The sequence below is a fragment of the Ictidomys tridecemlineatus genome, chromosome 13 (genome assembly GCF_052094955.1).
Source record: "Ictidomys tridecemlineatus isolate mIctTri1 chromosome 13, mIctTri1.hap1, whole genome shotgun sequence".
Taxonomy (NCBI): domain Eukaryota; kingdom Metazoa; phylum Chordata; class Mammalia; order Rodentia; family Sciuridae; genus Ictidomys; species Ictidomys tridecemlineatus.
Window position 1 is genome coordinate 44,512,288 of NC_135489.1, and position 17,650 is coordinate 44,529,937.

The 17,650-nt window shown below is 36.7% G+C and overlaps 1 protein-coding gene across 6 annotated transcripts in view; it reads left to right on the plus strand.

The window, feature by feature from the left end:
* Positions 1 to 17,650, plus strand: part of Znf521 (zinc finger protein 521) — a 270,157-nt gene that overhangs the window by 146,539 nt on the left and 105,968 nt on the right. For 4 of the 6 annotated variants that reach the window (XM_078030228.1, XM_078030223.1, XM_078030227.1 and 1 more), the window contains one exon: positions 461 to 545. In XM_078030228.1, coding sequence (XP_077886354.1) covers positions 461 to 545 — 85 coding nt within the window. The remainder of the gene's footprint in view (positions 1 to 460; positions 546 to 17,650) is intronic. The other 2 variants (XM_078030224.1, XM_078030226.1) reach the window with 1 other exon arrangement.

Below are 17,650 nucleotides of genomic sequence, written 5' to 3' on the forward strand. Positions count from 1 at the left end.
TCATCTCCAAATGTCTTAGTCACATTCCATAAATCTTAACTTATTAGCCATTGTACTTCTAGCTCTCTAGAAATAGCAACACCCATTATTTTTGTCAGAATGAAATTGTGCCTAATCTTCAAAGATATTGATCTGTTCATTCACATGTTACAGATTCTTTTAGTGCTAATTTCTGTTCTTTAAGAATCTTTAAAAATATATATTATTTTGTAATGATGTGTTTCTGTTTCTTCTAAATGTTTGCAACAGAAAAATATGGTGTTGAGATCAAGTGACAAAGTCTTAGAAACTCATTGAACTTTGTCCAATCACCCCAGCCTCTGTTGTAAGTTCGTTTGCAAAATATGTAGAATCAGCATCTCAGAAAAAAAATGCTCTGAGTATGATTTTTCTTTTATAAACAAGCAAAAAATAAGATGTGCATGTGTCTAAGTAATTCTGTTTATACTTGTTTTCTCAGAAGAAGACCTATCAGTGCATCAAGTGTCAGATGGTTTTCTACAATGAATGGGACATACAGGTTCATGTTGCAAATCACATGATTGGTGAGTGACACTCTACACCTTATTACAGATAGATTTTTCTCTGACTTGTGTATATCAGTGCCTATATAATTAAACAGCATTAGAGATGAATTAATTGTTCAGACATCAATGGATTACCTAGGCATGATTGATTTTTTTTTATTCCTATTATTAGATCTGATAAGGCATTAGCACGTTTTATTTTCTGCAAGGGCTAGTTTAGACTTCTGCAGAGGATTATATATCTACTGCCAGTCAAAACACAGGTGATTAACAAATTAAACTTCTAATCATTTTTGCATTATTGAAAACTAACAGGAATGGTTAATGAACTGGATGTTAGCTTTCCATAGAGTTTTAGACAGGTTTTAATTTCAGAAGTTATTATGGTAATGGCACTGTTGTGTGTTGCTTAAGCATCTTTGTATCAAAATCTAAAGTGGGGAGTTTTTGTGATAGGGAAACATAAATAATTTAAATTGCCATAAAATAGTTTTTTATGTATGGTTTCAACAGCCTGGAAATAATCATAATCATAAAGATCATGTAAAGAATTCAGTAATCATTTTTTATTCCCTACCAAATTTTCCATAGATCTTCATAAAAGTGGTTTGGGGAGAGAGTTCTGAAGTCATTCCAGGCCAATGGTTTTAGGATTTTGCATTTAATACATGGGCTTGAAATAAAAGTATAATTTTGTCACTTATTCATATTGTCCCATTATCCCTGAATTCCTTAGGGGTTACTGCCTATGTTTTTTAATTTGATAAGCACTTAGTAATAACACTAAGAGTTTTACCAGCCAATTAAACTTTATCAAGCAGATCTTTTTGTACCAGTAAAATAACAATTGTATTACTTTGCACTATAGTTGTTACTCATTTGTGTTTTTATACTATGAGAGTTTTTAATTTCATACTCACTTCATGGTATTTTATAATTCCATAAATAGTTATAATATAATATTTAATAGGTTCAGTTAGCCCTGTGCTCTCCTATTGTGAAACTTTGTATGACAAGGAATTCAACATTTTTGACTCCAAATTTGTTTCCAGGGGGAAACAAGTTTGATTATACAACAATCAAAAGTATTATAAGAATTTTTAGAAAGGTTGCTCCAACTGTCATTACTAATCATTAAAAACAACTATAACAAAACTTCTGATGTTTGTGTAAATTAATGAAGATAAATTTAAAAGCATGATGGAAAATTGATTAATAGTTTTTCAATGAGATTTCCCTTTACAGTTTTCAAATGATTGGTCTTTAGTAGGATTATTGCTTATACAAGAATCACTTAATTGTGTGAAAATTAACATATACATAAGAGCTAAAGTATTGATGACTTTATATTTTCCAGATTTAAGCACTAATATCATTAGTGATTTTCTGATGCATTAAATAGTGTGTTCTTCAATGTAGCAGAATGACATTGATAGCTTTTCTAAATTTCAGAAGATAATGGCAAATGTAAGAGGGGTTCAAACTTTGTGTTTTTCAACAGATTGCCTTTGGTTTTGGATTTTGAAACACGCTCTATGTAAACTTTTAAAACTGCCTCTTTGAGGAGTAAGGAATAGGGAAAAAATGAATTTGTTTTGCTAAATGATGAATATCAATGTTTCCCATCTCTTATTTTCTTGAGTATTGTTTGTTGGTTGCATTCATTCATTATTCTATCTGGTACAAAAGATTTAGATGGCCATGAGTGAGAGTTTACGGCTTTTGGAAAATTTAATAAAATTTTGTTTGTCTTGCTTCTGATTAGCTCTTTTCAATGTAAGCTTATTTTTGTTTCTGTATTTATTACAATCCTAGTATGTAAATGAACAACTTGAATGTATTTTCACCATAGTGTTAATGTTCTTTTGCACAGGTAGAATCTGAATTAAATGTTGAGCATAAACCTTTTTTTTTTCCAGTTTTAAAATCAGTTTGCACATACTATGACATTAATTGGTTTGCTCTGGCCCTTTATTGTAAATTGCTTTATACCTTTCTTTTTGTATTTATCTTACATTCCTTGAGTTCTTAGTGCTTCCACAAAGCTTCTTTCCCCTCTATGTTATAATAGATTAATATGACATTCACCTTCCTTTGGGATCTGATCATTTAACAATTCGCCTTCTATCAGAGAAGCAAATTCCATTCCTTTTCACCGAGGGTCTGTTATTTAATATTCATGCTATTTTTAATAATAAAATATGTGATTCTCTTGCACTTGAGGCCTAAACAAATGAATACCATCCATTTAATTGTTCTATCTGTTGACTGTGCATCCAGATCTTACACTCAATTCTCTCTGTTAGTGACTACAGAGAGAGAGAGAGAGAGAGAGAATGTGAAACAGGAGGGTGTCACAAAGGCTAAGATATCCTTTTTTAAAATCCCAGTGTGATACTTAGTCTTTCAAATGAGGCAGTCCACATTATTTTATTGGTTAAAATACTTCCATGGAGGGTAGGTATTTTTAGGTTTGTGTGTCTGTGTGTATTTTTTTGTCTAATCAAAAACATAATCTCAACTAGACATTTAGCAGGGGAAGAGGGATTAGGGACTGTCTGAAAAGCCTCTTACCCTTTTTGTTAAGAGGGTACATAGTGTTTTTGCAGATTTTGTTTTACATTTCAATCAGTCTAGAGGAAGGATTATGTCACCTGATGGAAAACAAGATCTGCAGATGACCCAATGAGGTGTAACTTTGAATTCCTTCTTTAAGCAAGTCATTTGCATTTGTTTCTATGTAGCATATGTGTTTTAATGCAATTTCCAGCAACCTCCATACTCTTTCTGGATGTGTTGGTTTCAGGCTATTGACCGGGGATATTTGTGAACTGAAAATCATCCATGTTTCTACCAGGTACAAATGGAGGTGCTCTTCTTAAGAGCAGCTTTGCAGCTAGGTGTAGACATGTGCTCTGAGTTGCAGGAATAATTACTCAATAAAAATGCACCAGGGATTTGATTTATGTTTATTAAGGAAAAATAGAAAACTTTATTCTCTACCACATTCTGACATGGTTTCAGTAAGAAATCAGACTAGTGACTATTTAGGGGTTTCCTTTCTTCTTCACACACACACACACACACACACACACACACACACACAGCTACAAAACATTTTAACAGCTTTTCAGGGGAAAAGATTTTCCTCTTTCAACCTCTGTGCAGATGAGGAAATCTTTCTTGTCTTCCTTTGTGAAATTTCATGTAGTTTACAGTAGTTTTTGACCTGAGAATACAAAACAAAACCACTGTATATTATGTACTTGAATTTAAATCCCACCCTTCTTTTAGTATCAGAATAGTAAATATTTATGATTATTTTCTTCTTTGAGATTTCTGAGATTACTATTATTGGTATGAATTAGCAACAAATAGTGATGAAACCAGAGAACCTAAATGTATTTAATCCAGCAAAGGGATTGCCTCATATAAACTTATGAGGCTCAACAGCAGTGGAGTGAATTTGTAAGTGCTCTGAACACAGGGCTGTTAGGCATGAGATAATATAAAGAGATGACATTGCCAAGAACTATTTATGAGAAGCTTAATTTTTTCACTCTGATAATTCTTGACCAATAATTACCAGCCTCTAATTATCTATTTTAGTTAGAAAGAAATTTTGTTCACTATGGAGGTTGGCATTGCAACTAGCGCATAAATCCCCAAAGAGACAAATGTGTTCCAAACAGCCACAAACAACTGTCTCATGAAACATAGTGAGCAAATTGCGAGCGGCTGGTGATAGACAACCAGCAGCCCACTCACCATGGAAGGCCAGTCAGCCTGACAAAGAAATGATCAAAGGGGAGAAAGGCCATTATCCTTGGAATTGATTACTGTAGTCATGGACTTTGGAAGACAAGTGGTCAGGATAAAGCCATGGCTGTTTCCAGCCCTTCCTGTTAAGGTTTATGGATGAAGAATATGAAGGGAATGGGTAGAAAACATATACCTAAGAATTACTTTGAAAAATCTACTTAGAAGTGGATTTTCCACTTAATCATTTTTTTCATGTTTTTGAATGATTTGAAATGCTAATGTCGTCATGGCACTGTTGTATATAAGGTGTCAGAATACCCTATCTCTTCAATAGATAAAAGAAATCCATAAATACTCACTAATGAACATATTTGGGACAGGTGAAGCGTGACCCTAAAGCATTTTGAGGAAGCAAATATATTTTATCTTAGAATGGCAAAATCAGAATTTGGAACTGGAATTGGTAGCTAGTATGAAAACACCAGTGCAAAGATCTTTACTATTTTTATTCAGATCTTTAATACTCAGTGTTTTATAGGTAATTATACTTTTTTTTAAAAGATTGCAAAAATACTCAACACCTCTCCAGCACAAGCAGGAAGATATGAACACCATGTGTTATGTCACGTATGTTATATTTCACTGATGTCAAGGCAAAAAGAATGCATAAATCAGTTTAGAACAGGGGAGTGGAATTTGAGTCTGTTCTTGTGGCAAGTGACATTCATATATTCTGCAATTTGTTTGATGCCCAAGGTCACAAATGGCATTCTTTTTCTTTCATTTCTTTAGTGAATGGTCTGCTCTGTGACTAATCTTCATTATAGTTTTGTGACATCCCAGTATCACCTCTGAAGCATTTCAGCTTGAGTGCTCTTGCTTTTGAATAGACAAAAACCAATATTTTGAGATCTAGAGTGGTTTTGGATTTTATATGTCTTAAGGGGAAATAGTCAAAGATCTGGATCTCCCTGCATAGGAAGATAAAGGGCCATCTTGCCCTTTACACTCTGTGTTCTCATTGGATGTTTGCAAAAGAATGAATAAAAATGAATTTACAATAATGTCGGTATGCATGTGCATAATGTGTGTGTGTGTGCACGCGCGCACACGTGCACGTTCATCACCATATTATTCTAAGAAGCCCCAAATCACTGAGATTCTTTGATTTATATTCATTCTAAATGAGAAAACTATTGGATTTTTTTAAAAGCATCTTTGTTTGATTGCTTACAAAATTCAGGGAATTAAGAAACAAGTATTTGGTGTTAAATGTGATGAAATACTGGCTTATTTTATCAAGAGCTGGATTTAAAAAGATAAAATCTGGGCAGTTTAATGGTAACAGAAAGCTACCCTCATGTGGGCAATGCTGGCTTATTTGAAAAGCCCATAAAGGGTTTCTACATGGACCATACAAAAGGGATACTTTCTCTTTAATAGCCATCTGTACAGGAGAGATGAGAAGTGGGCCAGGTCATCTCTCCTCAGCTGTCATGATATTAACGTAGGTAATGGAGCAAGCTCTGCGTTCTGCTGGGTGTTGTTTTTCATAGATGTTCATCGATTTACACAGATAATTCTATTTATTTCTTAGAGTTGGTCCAAGCGAACCAGGCAGAATAACAAACACCAAAGCATTTCAAATGACTTTATCTTTGTTTGTAACGTAACTTTTGTCTAAAAAACGGTGTCACACCTACTGTGCAGATGGCTGCATGATTTGTAAACCAGCCAAAACATTTAAACAAATGTGTGATCTGGGGATAGATTAAATAAAGGATAAAATGGAGTGTGGGCCACAAATTCTAATAATCAGATGATTTTAAGTTGTGTGCAGTGTAGAGCGATGGTCACAGTGATAGCAGGGAAAGCTTGCCAATGACAGCAAGGTGCCTTATAGATCTCAGGATGGAGCCTGTGGCCTGGTAGGCCTCAGTTTGAGAACCGCACATTTGCTGTACAGCTGGCAGCTCTGTATGGGGACATCAGATAAAACTTATGTAAAATGAAGTGTTATTGCTTAGTATGAAATTGTTCAGAGAGGGAATTTGCAGACAGTAACTGAAAACAGAATTCATGGTACCAATGAAGCAGACTGTAAATATGAAGAGGGTTTAATTATCTGCGCAATTTAACAAAAATTCAAGATGTATTCAGAAAGGACATCCGCAGGCATAAATATAACATAGCTACAGTGTTTACTGAGTGCAGAGAGGGCCACAGGAACTTACCAAGCCTAATCTGTGATCAGTCTTCCTCAACACAAAGACAGATTTTAAAAGTAAAGAGAGCAAAAAGAATTTTTGGAAGAATGCAGAGTTTTCAAGAGCTCCTCTTGGTTGTCTGGATCCTTATTTCTTAAGCCATTTGTGATGAAAATCTTCGGGTCTGTCTCCTAATTTCGGTTGTTAAGCTATTAAAAGACAAATCAGGATGTTTATCCTTGTTGTATGTTTTAGCTTGTGTCTAGCAGCTTTGATTTAAAAGAGTGAAAAAAAAAAAATGCTGGCAGTTAGTGTAGTTTCTAATTTACAAGCCCCAAAGAAAGCCTCTCAGGCATTTCTTGTGATGTTAATTTTCCAGGAGGCTGAGGATTTTGGCTGGGCCCATAGACAGATCCAAGATTCAATTTCTTGTTACTTTTTAGAACATGCTACCCTTAAAGAGGCCTCAGAAGAAGGTTGCTCTCAAGCAGAATTACTGGATGCCAGGCTGCCCTCCTAGGCTCTGTACGGTGATGCTAGCAGTGTAGCTGTGCCAGATGGACAGTGCCACGTGACTGGCTGCCACGCAGTGGTAGGGTGTCTGGCTCTCATTTCATCCTCGCCTTTGACTGCCGATAGGACACCCACACGTGCATTCGTTTTTGCTCACTGTTTGATATGTGTATTATCAGATGTGGGTATCTGCTTCTGAATGAAGTTTACAGCATGCTTTTGAATGGAGGGCACTGAAAGTCATTCTTTTTCAAATAAAGAGCCCTCTCCCCGACCACACACACACACACACACACACACACACACACACACACACACACAGAGCATGCCCATATACACATATGGATCGTGACCTATTTTCACAGGATCAGTTCATACACATCCAAAGCAAAGGTCTCTCATGACCTATTTCCATAGGTTATTTCCTAGTTTCAGGGCCATTAATAGCAGTAAACACAGGAGAGGGAGTCAATCTGGAGAGTGGGTGTTGAACTTCAGCTGCTCATATTGTTGCATTTGGTGAGCTGACGGGGTTTCGTAGGTCACCTTTAGAATTATGCCTATGACAGCAGTAGCTACCTGCCAAGATTGCAAGGTATCTCACAGCTCTCAGGATGGCGCCTGTGGCCCGGTAGGCCTCAGTTGGAGGGGTACACATTTGCTGTACAGCTGGCAGCTCTGTATGGGGCAGCCGTGTGGGCTGTTAGGGAGCTGGAAAGGAGACAAGCATGAAATTTCTTCTAACCCCAACTCTGTTTTTCTGTACTGTTGGCTGCTTCTCAGTTCCTTGACAAAAAAACCAATCAGGCACCCTTTAATCCGCCTGTGATTACCACTGGTATAAAAAGAGAAGCATAATGAGGAAAAATGCCTCGTTTTGTTGCCTTCAAAAGCCAACAAATTGGAGTTAACTTGACAGGAAGTGGCTTAATAATTAGATTATTTATTTATTCCTGACACATATCCCCCTGTTACTAGTCTCAGGAGACCCTGTAGATGGTACGATTTTCAAGCTGCCATTACTTCGCTGTCTTCTGCGAACAAAGAAGCTACTGTCTATCAGTCAATTAAATGCACTCTTTAAGCAGAGGCTGCGAAGTCCTCAATGGAGAGAGCCCTGGGACATTGTGGCTGATGATTCCTTTCTCTGTACTGTACATCACACTCTCAACTACAGTCCCCACAGAGATGGAATAAAGTCATGCATTAAAATATCACTTGTTGATTTGTTTGCTAATGAAGAGCCATTGAAATGTTTGTGTATTTCTATGGCAAAATTGTTGATAAAAGGGCCTACTTGCCAGTATATCTTAGTTCATCTGCCGCAAGTGCTTATTTAAGAGTTATTAAAATTAAAGTCAACAAACAACAGAATTTTTTTTAAAAAAAACCTGCAATAGTAAGAGGGGTTTTTTTGTTACTATTTTTATCCAATTCAGCGCATAAAGGTAGGAATCGTAGGCAAATGGGGTCATCTAAGTTCCTTACTTACATGGTGTTGAGGCAAACACCTTGTTTTCTGCCACACACAAATGTCTTCTTCCGAATGTTTGAGATCTCTACCTTTTAATCTGAAAAGATATTGGAATCCCTTTATAAGAATAATTTACTTAGGATTTTTTCCTTCACGTTACAAGGCATTCTTGTAGCAATTTCTCTAACTTGAATGTTTATAGAAATTTTTTTGGGGGGAAGCATAGTGGGGCTTTTAAATGCAACCTAATAAAACATCTGTGAGTCCTATTAGATCCAATCTCAGCCTCCCAGAACAGTCGGAAATCTGACTTTCTTTCTCTGTTTCTTCCTCTTTTTGATTTCTTGTTTCTTCTTCTTTTCTCTTCAGCATTCTTTTATTTCCATGGAAGTAAGTGGTGGTATGTTTCAATTAGACAGGGCCCTTATCCCTTGGTCTGTCAACATGTGACTTCTTCATGTTTCCAGTGTATGAGGCATGTCTTTGCTGCACTGCTCTGGGCTCCCATTAATTGGCTTATATTTTGAGAGTACAACTGTTGTTAGTTTGGAGGTCTAGAGGGCTATCTGGTCTGGAAGACTTAGATAATATTATGACAGCTCTTTGATGAAACATTTAGCCATGGCTCTCCCATCGAAAGGGACACATTTGGAATTTAAACAGAGACCACTGAAGTTTGTAAAGTGTCCCCTCTTCTTTCCACTACACTTTATAAGGAGTAATCCAGGCGTTAACTAGACTTCTCATGATTACCTGACAACAGGCTGTACAGAATTAATTCAAGCCCTCATCAGATGACTGTATTTCTTATTTCTACCCTGTTATTCCAAGTCATTTTGTTAGAAAAAGCTTAGATACTCGGAGGTGTTCTATAATAGAAAATGAATTTGAAACCCTTTCATTAATTGGTGATTAATATATTTCAGGATTAGTTTAAGCAGGGCTCTACCTCCTGCCCAGTCAAGTATGTTCTGGTTAATATCCAATTATCTGCACCTTCGTAGTTATTATGTCTTAATATTTCGGATATGATAACCAGAAACTTGAGAGTCATGCTAATGAGGAGCATAGAGCAAGAATTAACCAATGACATACTCAATGATCCTTGGTGAGGAAAAGAATCTCTTTTCCTCAGTTAACACATTGCTTCAGCATCTTATGAGCACTCACTGAAAAGTATGACTTCCAACTACAGCAGGCGAGAAATAGAAAACTGTTCCTTCTTTTAAATAATGTGAACCTTAATTTAGAGTGTGGATGTTCACCTAAAACCATTGCATCAGTTCATTTCATAGAGAATAAAAATAGAAAACAGGGAGCCTGTTTCTATTTTCTAAACAGGAAACATCATATTCTTTATCTTTGCCTTGTAAGAAAGCCACAAGTCATTACACCTCAGAAGGATGTTTTAATTCAGATTAATTCTGAATCCTTTTAATATTTCACTAAGAAAGCACGTTTTCCCTGCTACCTTTTATTCTTTTTCCCCAAGATTTACCACCAGGCTGTATGCAGATTTCACCTCTCTTTAATTTTTTTTTCAGGTATATTCACTTTTGAATGATTTGACTTAGCTCCGGAAACTGTGTCTGCTAGGGTGGTCTGTGCTCATCTGGTCGTGAGGCTTCCAGGAGAGCCTTTTGTGTGTTGCCCCTTTGTATGCTGTATTGTAATGAAGCAACATCAGTAAATTGCAGTGAAGGGTGATTGTTGCACAGGGATGACTACTACACCTTGGGGTCCATTTGCACCAGATTATTCTTTTTATTGTTATTATTACTTCCCATCTTCTTTACTCCCTTGCTGCTAAACTTGCTGTTGGCCACCGGTATACCACAGAGGGGAATCTTGAAGAACTTTGCAGACATCAATTTTTTTTTTTTTCCCTCTTAGGCACATACCAATCACCATTCAATTCCAAACCCAAATACCTTGGGTGGCCTTGCGGTGCTTTATCGATGCTACTTGACTTTGTTGACTTCATTTATAGTGCTCCTTATCGTTATCTTCTTAAAAGGATAAATTTACTGTGAAGAAGTGACACCTTCCCCCACACACACACACATTTTGGGGGTATTATATAAATCCGGAGCCAAGATGATTGACTCTTACCAATCATGATTTTTCCCTCCCCAAAAAGATTTAATAATTTATAAGAGGGATCTGAATGGGATTACTACTTAAAGACAAGATTTGTATTTTCAATATTTTCTTAGATTTCCTTAAATCATCAATAAAGTCATTATGCATGCTGTGTAATTTAGTAGTTTTTCTCTTTACGAAATAGCCTATTTGCTGAGTCCAACTAGTATTAGTTACTGTTCAGCCCGTAACTAGTAAACGAATGTGGGCTGAAGTCAGAGATCCTGTAATCTTATTGGACAGAACTGTTGGCCAGATTGTAACCTAGGGATAATTGGGTGGGAATTAGGGGTGACTGTTAACCCCTTGATTGTTGTAATGGTAGGACCTGTGTCCATTTATTTTTTCAAATTGTTAGTGCAGCAGTTGTTCTGTTTTTCTCCCTCTAAGACTAGGCTACTGTGCAGCATTCAAACTAAAATCTAGAATTAGAACTGACACACCTTCAATTGAACTATCAAGTCTTTTAAAACTGCTTGGCCATGACGCCAGTCCCACGCCATTCAACTGTACACACTTCCGATTGTAGGCCAGAGAGCATTGATTTTTAGCTGTCATTTCTAGTGCATATACGGTAGAATTGAAATTTAAACCTTAATCCACTCAGTAATGCAATTAATTTTTAATGTGCAGTAATACTAATTGAAATAGCCTGAATTTAGTAAGTCACCACAAGACATTTTCAAAAGCAAGAGTCTCCACTGAGAACCAGAAGGACAGATAATCATTGTTACAGTGTTTACTGAATAAATGCTCACTCCACAGGCCTCAGGCCAAAAGGGAGTCTTCTTTAAATTAGTCTATATTATACCTCCTTGAGAAGAAAAATATCTTTTCAAAGAGAATCCCTGACTTCTACCCACTATAGTGGTAAACATATGATAATTAATTTTTAAAAGGCATAATTTTAGTCAGAAATATCTTAACACAATATATGCAAAAAATAATGTTAACTCATTAAAAATCAATTATAGATAGTTCCAAAAGAGGTCACCCACAAACAATGTTATGGTCAAGAGCAGCAGTTTTGATGGATAATCTCATTATATGTATTGAGATATTCTTTCCAGATTTGATGAGTATATATGCTTTATCAGCACTCTGTAAATCTGTTACCTTGTTTTGGTGTATTTATATTTCAGCAAATCAAAAATACACCCTAATTTCTTATACTTCAAAGCTTCAGTTTTTACATATTTCAAAATGACCTTTTAAATGTTTGTGGGAGTTTTTTTTTTTTTCCTAGCCATAGTAAAGCAAATTTTGCACAGTAAAACCAAATAGGTTTTCAGTCATTTCTCTACTAAAAAGGTTCTCTAACCACATTTATCTGCTGGTAAATGAGAACTTTTTAAAATGCATCAGTTCTACTGATAAATGGGCTTGCAGAGTGTTCAAAATGAGCATCAGCATTAAGTTATAAAAAAATAAAAAAGGCAAGCACTGTATATCATGCTTTCATGGCTCTCACATTATAGTATTTAATAAGACGATAGTGCTGTTAAATATTTAGTAAAGGTTCCTACATAACCCTTCCGTCTATTCAAATGGGATTTTAAGACATTTTTGCAGCACATAAGTAAAAATGATGTTAGAGAACTTGAGGCAGTTGTAGCGTGGCATATTTTCTAAATGAAGTGTGGGATAACATGGTAAAAATGAGTTTAGCAGATTCACACCTACAAAATATCTAAACCAATTCACATCCTTTGGATTAAGAGTTCAAACTAGATTTCATTTTTGGCACAGTTACATCAAAAGTACAGTTGAGATTACTTATAGAGAGTACAAAAATGACATTATAGGATGCTAAAGAAAAAAGACCTTTATTATGATGATTTTGAGTTTTCCCAGTGACATCTGAGCTTTATAATAAATACTTTCTCTTTTTCACTTAATAGAGTGAGAGGAAGTCAGAGAAATAAGGGGGAAAATCAATTTATAATCCATTTGGTCCATATTATCAAATCAAACTAGGGTACAGTACCTTAAATATTTTCAGCATCTGTTTTGGGTATTCTGTGGCAAATTCTGAATATTAGGTAGATATGTTTTATAACACTGATATGATGCATAATGGATCATCTTTTCCAATTTTTTTCTTACAGCATTTGATCATTATTATCCAAATAATAATAATTGTTCTTTTAATCAGCAGCAAAGACTGGTTTTAGAAGTCTTGTGTGAAAATAATTGCCAATAAATATGATGCTGACTTCATTACAGCCATCAGGCTGGTGGGTTAGAATTCACATTTAAACCTTTCAGTCCTTAATAGCATTATTAGTTTTGAAGGTGTAAAGATAAAGGCTGGTAGTTTGTTCAGATTTATATGTAATGTGTGTTGGGTTCTTCTAGGAGCCTATTTGCTAGACTCTAATTTTCCTCCTGTTTTATATGCAGCCAGTGACCACAGCATTCATTCAAACTGCACAGAGACACATCTCAACTGTAAAATATGGCTTACTGGTCTTATTTGCTATTTGTATTCTCATAAGAAGAAACATAAGATTCATTATGATGGGGTGGAAATACATTTTGTTCTGAGATTATGTATATCACATGTGTTCAAATCAAGAAATTCATAAGAAAGAATAGATAAGGGAGATAGCTCTAGGTATACGTGAAGCAGAAGGGAAGGGCAGTGAAATGGGCTTCATATATAGATATGTTTAATATGCAGTGCTTGATGTATGTTGACCTCAGGTTATGAGAGTAGAAAATCCCATTTTCCAGCTTGTTTCAAATGTAGTAAAAATGCTGCTTCAGTTGCTTTATGCTACTCACATTGGGAAAGGTGCTTATACTGTGATAATTATCATCAAGGAATATTAATGTGTTCAGCATTTGTAACCCAAAAACTCATTATAGCTTAAGCTGTGCATCATCTGTGAAGAGAACTTTGCCAGAATTCGCTCTTCACAGGGGTTGCCTCCTGCTTGCTGTGGAGTGGTCAGAGTACTGCAAGAGGTCACTCAGGCTATTTTTGAAAGCTGAAGTTTTGCAATTTTTGAATCACTACCTTCTGTCTAAAGAGCTTATCATTCTTGCCTCAAAATGTCCTCCTTCTGATTGAATGTAGAGTGCAATAATAATAATATTAAATAAATAAGAGGTAGCCGTAGATCAGGATGTCGAATGCAAGAGGGGTCAGCACTTGTATTCCGTACCAAGATAATTGAAGTATCTGTTTCTCCTCTTCTGTCACTGAGCAAAGGGATTTATTTACACCAGTTTCCTTAATGCAGGTGCCCTTGGGTTTCAGATAGAAATGCCCCCATTGGGGCTCCACTTCACAGCCCTCTGGCTGGAAATTGTGTAAATAAGACTGCAGGGTCAGCCTTCCTTTTTTGGCAGCAGTGTCCTTAATTAGACTGTGACAGTCTTTCACATGATCCTGAACTGTTCTTGGGATCATTCCTCACATGTTGAAGACATCTATCCAGGGCACAGATAGATATTTTCGTGTGTTTGCTTAAAATCATTCCCTGGGGGGGGGGGGGCTATTGACATGATGGGAATGAGAATATCTGGGTGTGTCAAGAATCCTATAACTTAATCTGATTAAAAGAGCTAGTTAGGCAGCTGCACTATTCATTGTAGGTGGTTAGTTCCATAAGAACATTGTGCCCTCACCTGCAGTGGGCAGCTTGCTGAAAGGGAGCCGTGTGCCTGTGATATTTTTACGTGATTAAATCCCATTATTTTCCCCCCACTGATCCATGGCTTGTCATTTCCCATAAGTAACATTGCTCCATGCTACATGTTATGGTTTGTGTAGGCCAGGCAGAGAGCACTAATACTCAGTTCTATCAGACTGTCTGGCGTTGCAGGATGGCTATGTTTCTGAGGTCAAATTGTGAACCTGGCCTTGCTCCTGGGAGGACTAGAAAAATATGTTTCATAACTTCCCATAGACTTACGCGAAGAGTAAGAAGGAAAAAACATGAAGCCCATAGGCTCAGTTTAGATGAGCTGCGAGGTTGAAATTCATCAAGCAGGAAAGCTGACTGTTGTATAGGAGGTTCCTCACCGTGAGGGGTCACTGCCGTGGGTGCAGAATCTGCCCTAGCTGAGGGCTTTGGGGGATAGGGTAATCATTCAAATAGCCCAGCAGGCACAGACACACAAGATGATAATCTGGAGGAAACTTGCTGAAATAGGAACTTACTTACCTGTTAAAATCACTTAGATGAAGGAATACCGAGAGAATGAATGTCGTGAATTCAGTGCATATACTTGGGGCTGGTTCCACTGAAGGCAATTTGTTTTGCAGTTGTTTTGCTTTGAATGCGACACAACCTTTATTTTATGCAGCAGAGCACTAATGTCACAAAATGGATGAATGTCCCGAACCAGAGACAGGTTCTCAATAGTTTGGGGCTGAGTTGCTGTCAGTACAGTGGAGAGATACAGTGGTGGCAGATTTTCTGTAAGGATGTAAACTTAATAATCTTTATGAATTTTGAGTAACTCATAACTCCACTTCCTCACCCAAAGAAGCATTATGAAAAGATTGCTTCTAAATCCTTCAGACATTCTCTGCACTTATGATAGATGCCATCCTCTTTACCTTGAGGCGTTGGAAATGAATGTGGCTTTTTTTTTTCTGTAAGAGATAAAAATGTATACTTTAGAAGAAGCAAATTGCATTTTCATGTTTAAGTTCACTATTTGCACTTGATGTGGTGAGATCCAAATGTGAAGAATTGCTTTTGACATGATTTCTGTGTCTCCTATGTCCCAGGCCACTGCATTATTATGCTGAAATGCACCATCTTATGGCATAAATGTGATGTTGAAAACCTGGAAATAGTATGACATTTCATTCTCTGTCCAGGTTATTTGGGATAATCATAACTTACTTTAAGTATAAAACAACTCAGTTTATCTTAGTGGAATAAAATAGCATCTTATAAGAAAAAATTAAAGTTGGGTGCAGTGGTGCATGCCTGTAATCCCAGTGGCTCAGGAGGCTGAGGCAAGAGGATCATAAGTTCAAAACCAGCCTCAGACCTCAGTGAGGCCCTAAGCAACCTAGCAAGACTTTGTCTCCAAATAAAAAAAATAGAAAGAACTGGTGATATTGCTCAGTGGTTAGGTACCCCTGAGTTCAAACCCTGCTACCAAAAAAATAAATAAATAAAAGGGAAAGAAAACATCATAACCTCCCAAGTGTTATAGGTTTATTTAGAGGCAAAACAAAGGGCCTTTTATTTTTAAATATAAAGGTAATCTTAACTTTTTTTCTAAAAGTCTGTTTTACATGATCTATCTTGAACCATCATGTTATACAATAAAATTTACTCTGTACTCAAAAGTCAAATCATATGGTGACTTCTGAATTATAATTTAAATGATCTCTTAGTAACAATGATTTTTCTATTTTTTTAATGTTCTTTCTTTGGTTTTTCCTAGTTTTCTTTGTGTACTGAAGTGTATGGTATGCATGCGTGTGCAGACACACACATCTGTGTGTAGGCAAGTACCGACTGCCAACCTCTTCCACCGTAGCTCACCGCTGCACACTCCCCATCTTGTGTTTAACGTGTTTCCAGCAGCTTAGAGAGCTGGTGCTAAAGTAAAATGAAAACCATGGAGCTTATATTGCAGTGTGATGTTTGAAAGAGAGATATTGGAAAAGGATGTTTTTTGGCTTGGCTCCCTTTTTAGATGTAATTGCTGCTTCATTAGGACTTGGAAGAGTTTCCTGTGGTTAAATTTAATCAAATGGCTCAGAATAACAAACTTATACACTCAAAATTCCAGGACAGTTCTGTATATGAAACATGATTTTGTTAAATTTGACACATACACACACACACACACACACGCACATACACACACCACTATCTCTCCCAACACCTCTACCACCTCCACCACCATTACCACAGGAAGATTTTAAAATGCCATGAGGTTCTATCTCAAGACTAATTCCTACTGTCTTTTGGTAAATGGTCATGTATAAATATATGTGATGAGAAAGACGTTTCAAAAAGGTTGGGGTTTGTTTTTGGTAAGAACCCAAACTTGAGCAAATATCTTTTGAGAGATCTAGATATTAACGCTTGGACAGGTATCAATCATTTGTTCTTCTGGGCCATGAGTGAGGTTGTGGTCATTAGTTTTCTACAGATGGGGAAACTTAGGCTTGAACAGCTGGCCCCAGCAGACAAACACTGGTGTCCTTTGGTGTAAGGGGACATGCTCACATTCTCCCAAAGCTTCCTACATCACTTTCTGCTGGTGTAGTACCCATCTTTTCACATGTGCACAGGTTGCTTGATTCGTGAGCCTGAACTGAGGTGTTCTTACCAGTGGTTTTGCTACCATTGTTGATGCCATTTTCTGGGCAAGAAAACTTAATCTTAGATTTAAATGAGCGTCTGAATTTTCCATTAAAAGCAAAAAGCAGAAATGAAGGGCTTAGTCTAGTCACCCTATTCTACTTCCTTAAAACCAACTACTTTGAAAGGGCTAAGTTATGTTTCTGCTTCAGAATTCTTTGAGACATAGTGGGAAGTAAGCAATGAAGTGACAAAATGGGTAAGTTCAGGGTAAAGCAGTGTGAGCCTAGAACCTGTACCTGATTGCAAATGTGTGAACATGCAGTGTGGGAATGCTGATGGTTTTACATAGTGGCAAGTGGTTATGTTCATATCTTTTTGAAAGGTGAGTTGATGGATTTAAATAACAATAGCTTTGTTCAGAAGGATGTTTAGAATCCAGTCATTCACCCTGCAGTGCATGAAAACATGTGTACTGCAGACATCTTCCCATAGCACACACATATTGTCTAATTCTTGTCAGAAATGGGAAGTGGCTTTGGAAACCCCAGCATTTCTAGAAGCCTCTTTCTGTAGGTGTCTGCACAGGAATTCACTATAGGAATATTGTAAAGGGAGTAATGTATTAATTGGACATTCATTTAAACATGCAAAAGGCATTGATGTGCAGCTGGGCAGTACAATTTGTGATGTTCATCAGAGTTGGTATGGTTACAGGATTCTTTCAGAGCTGACAAA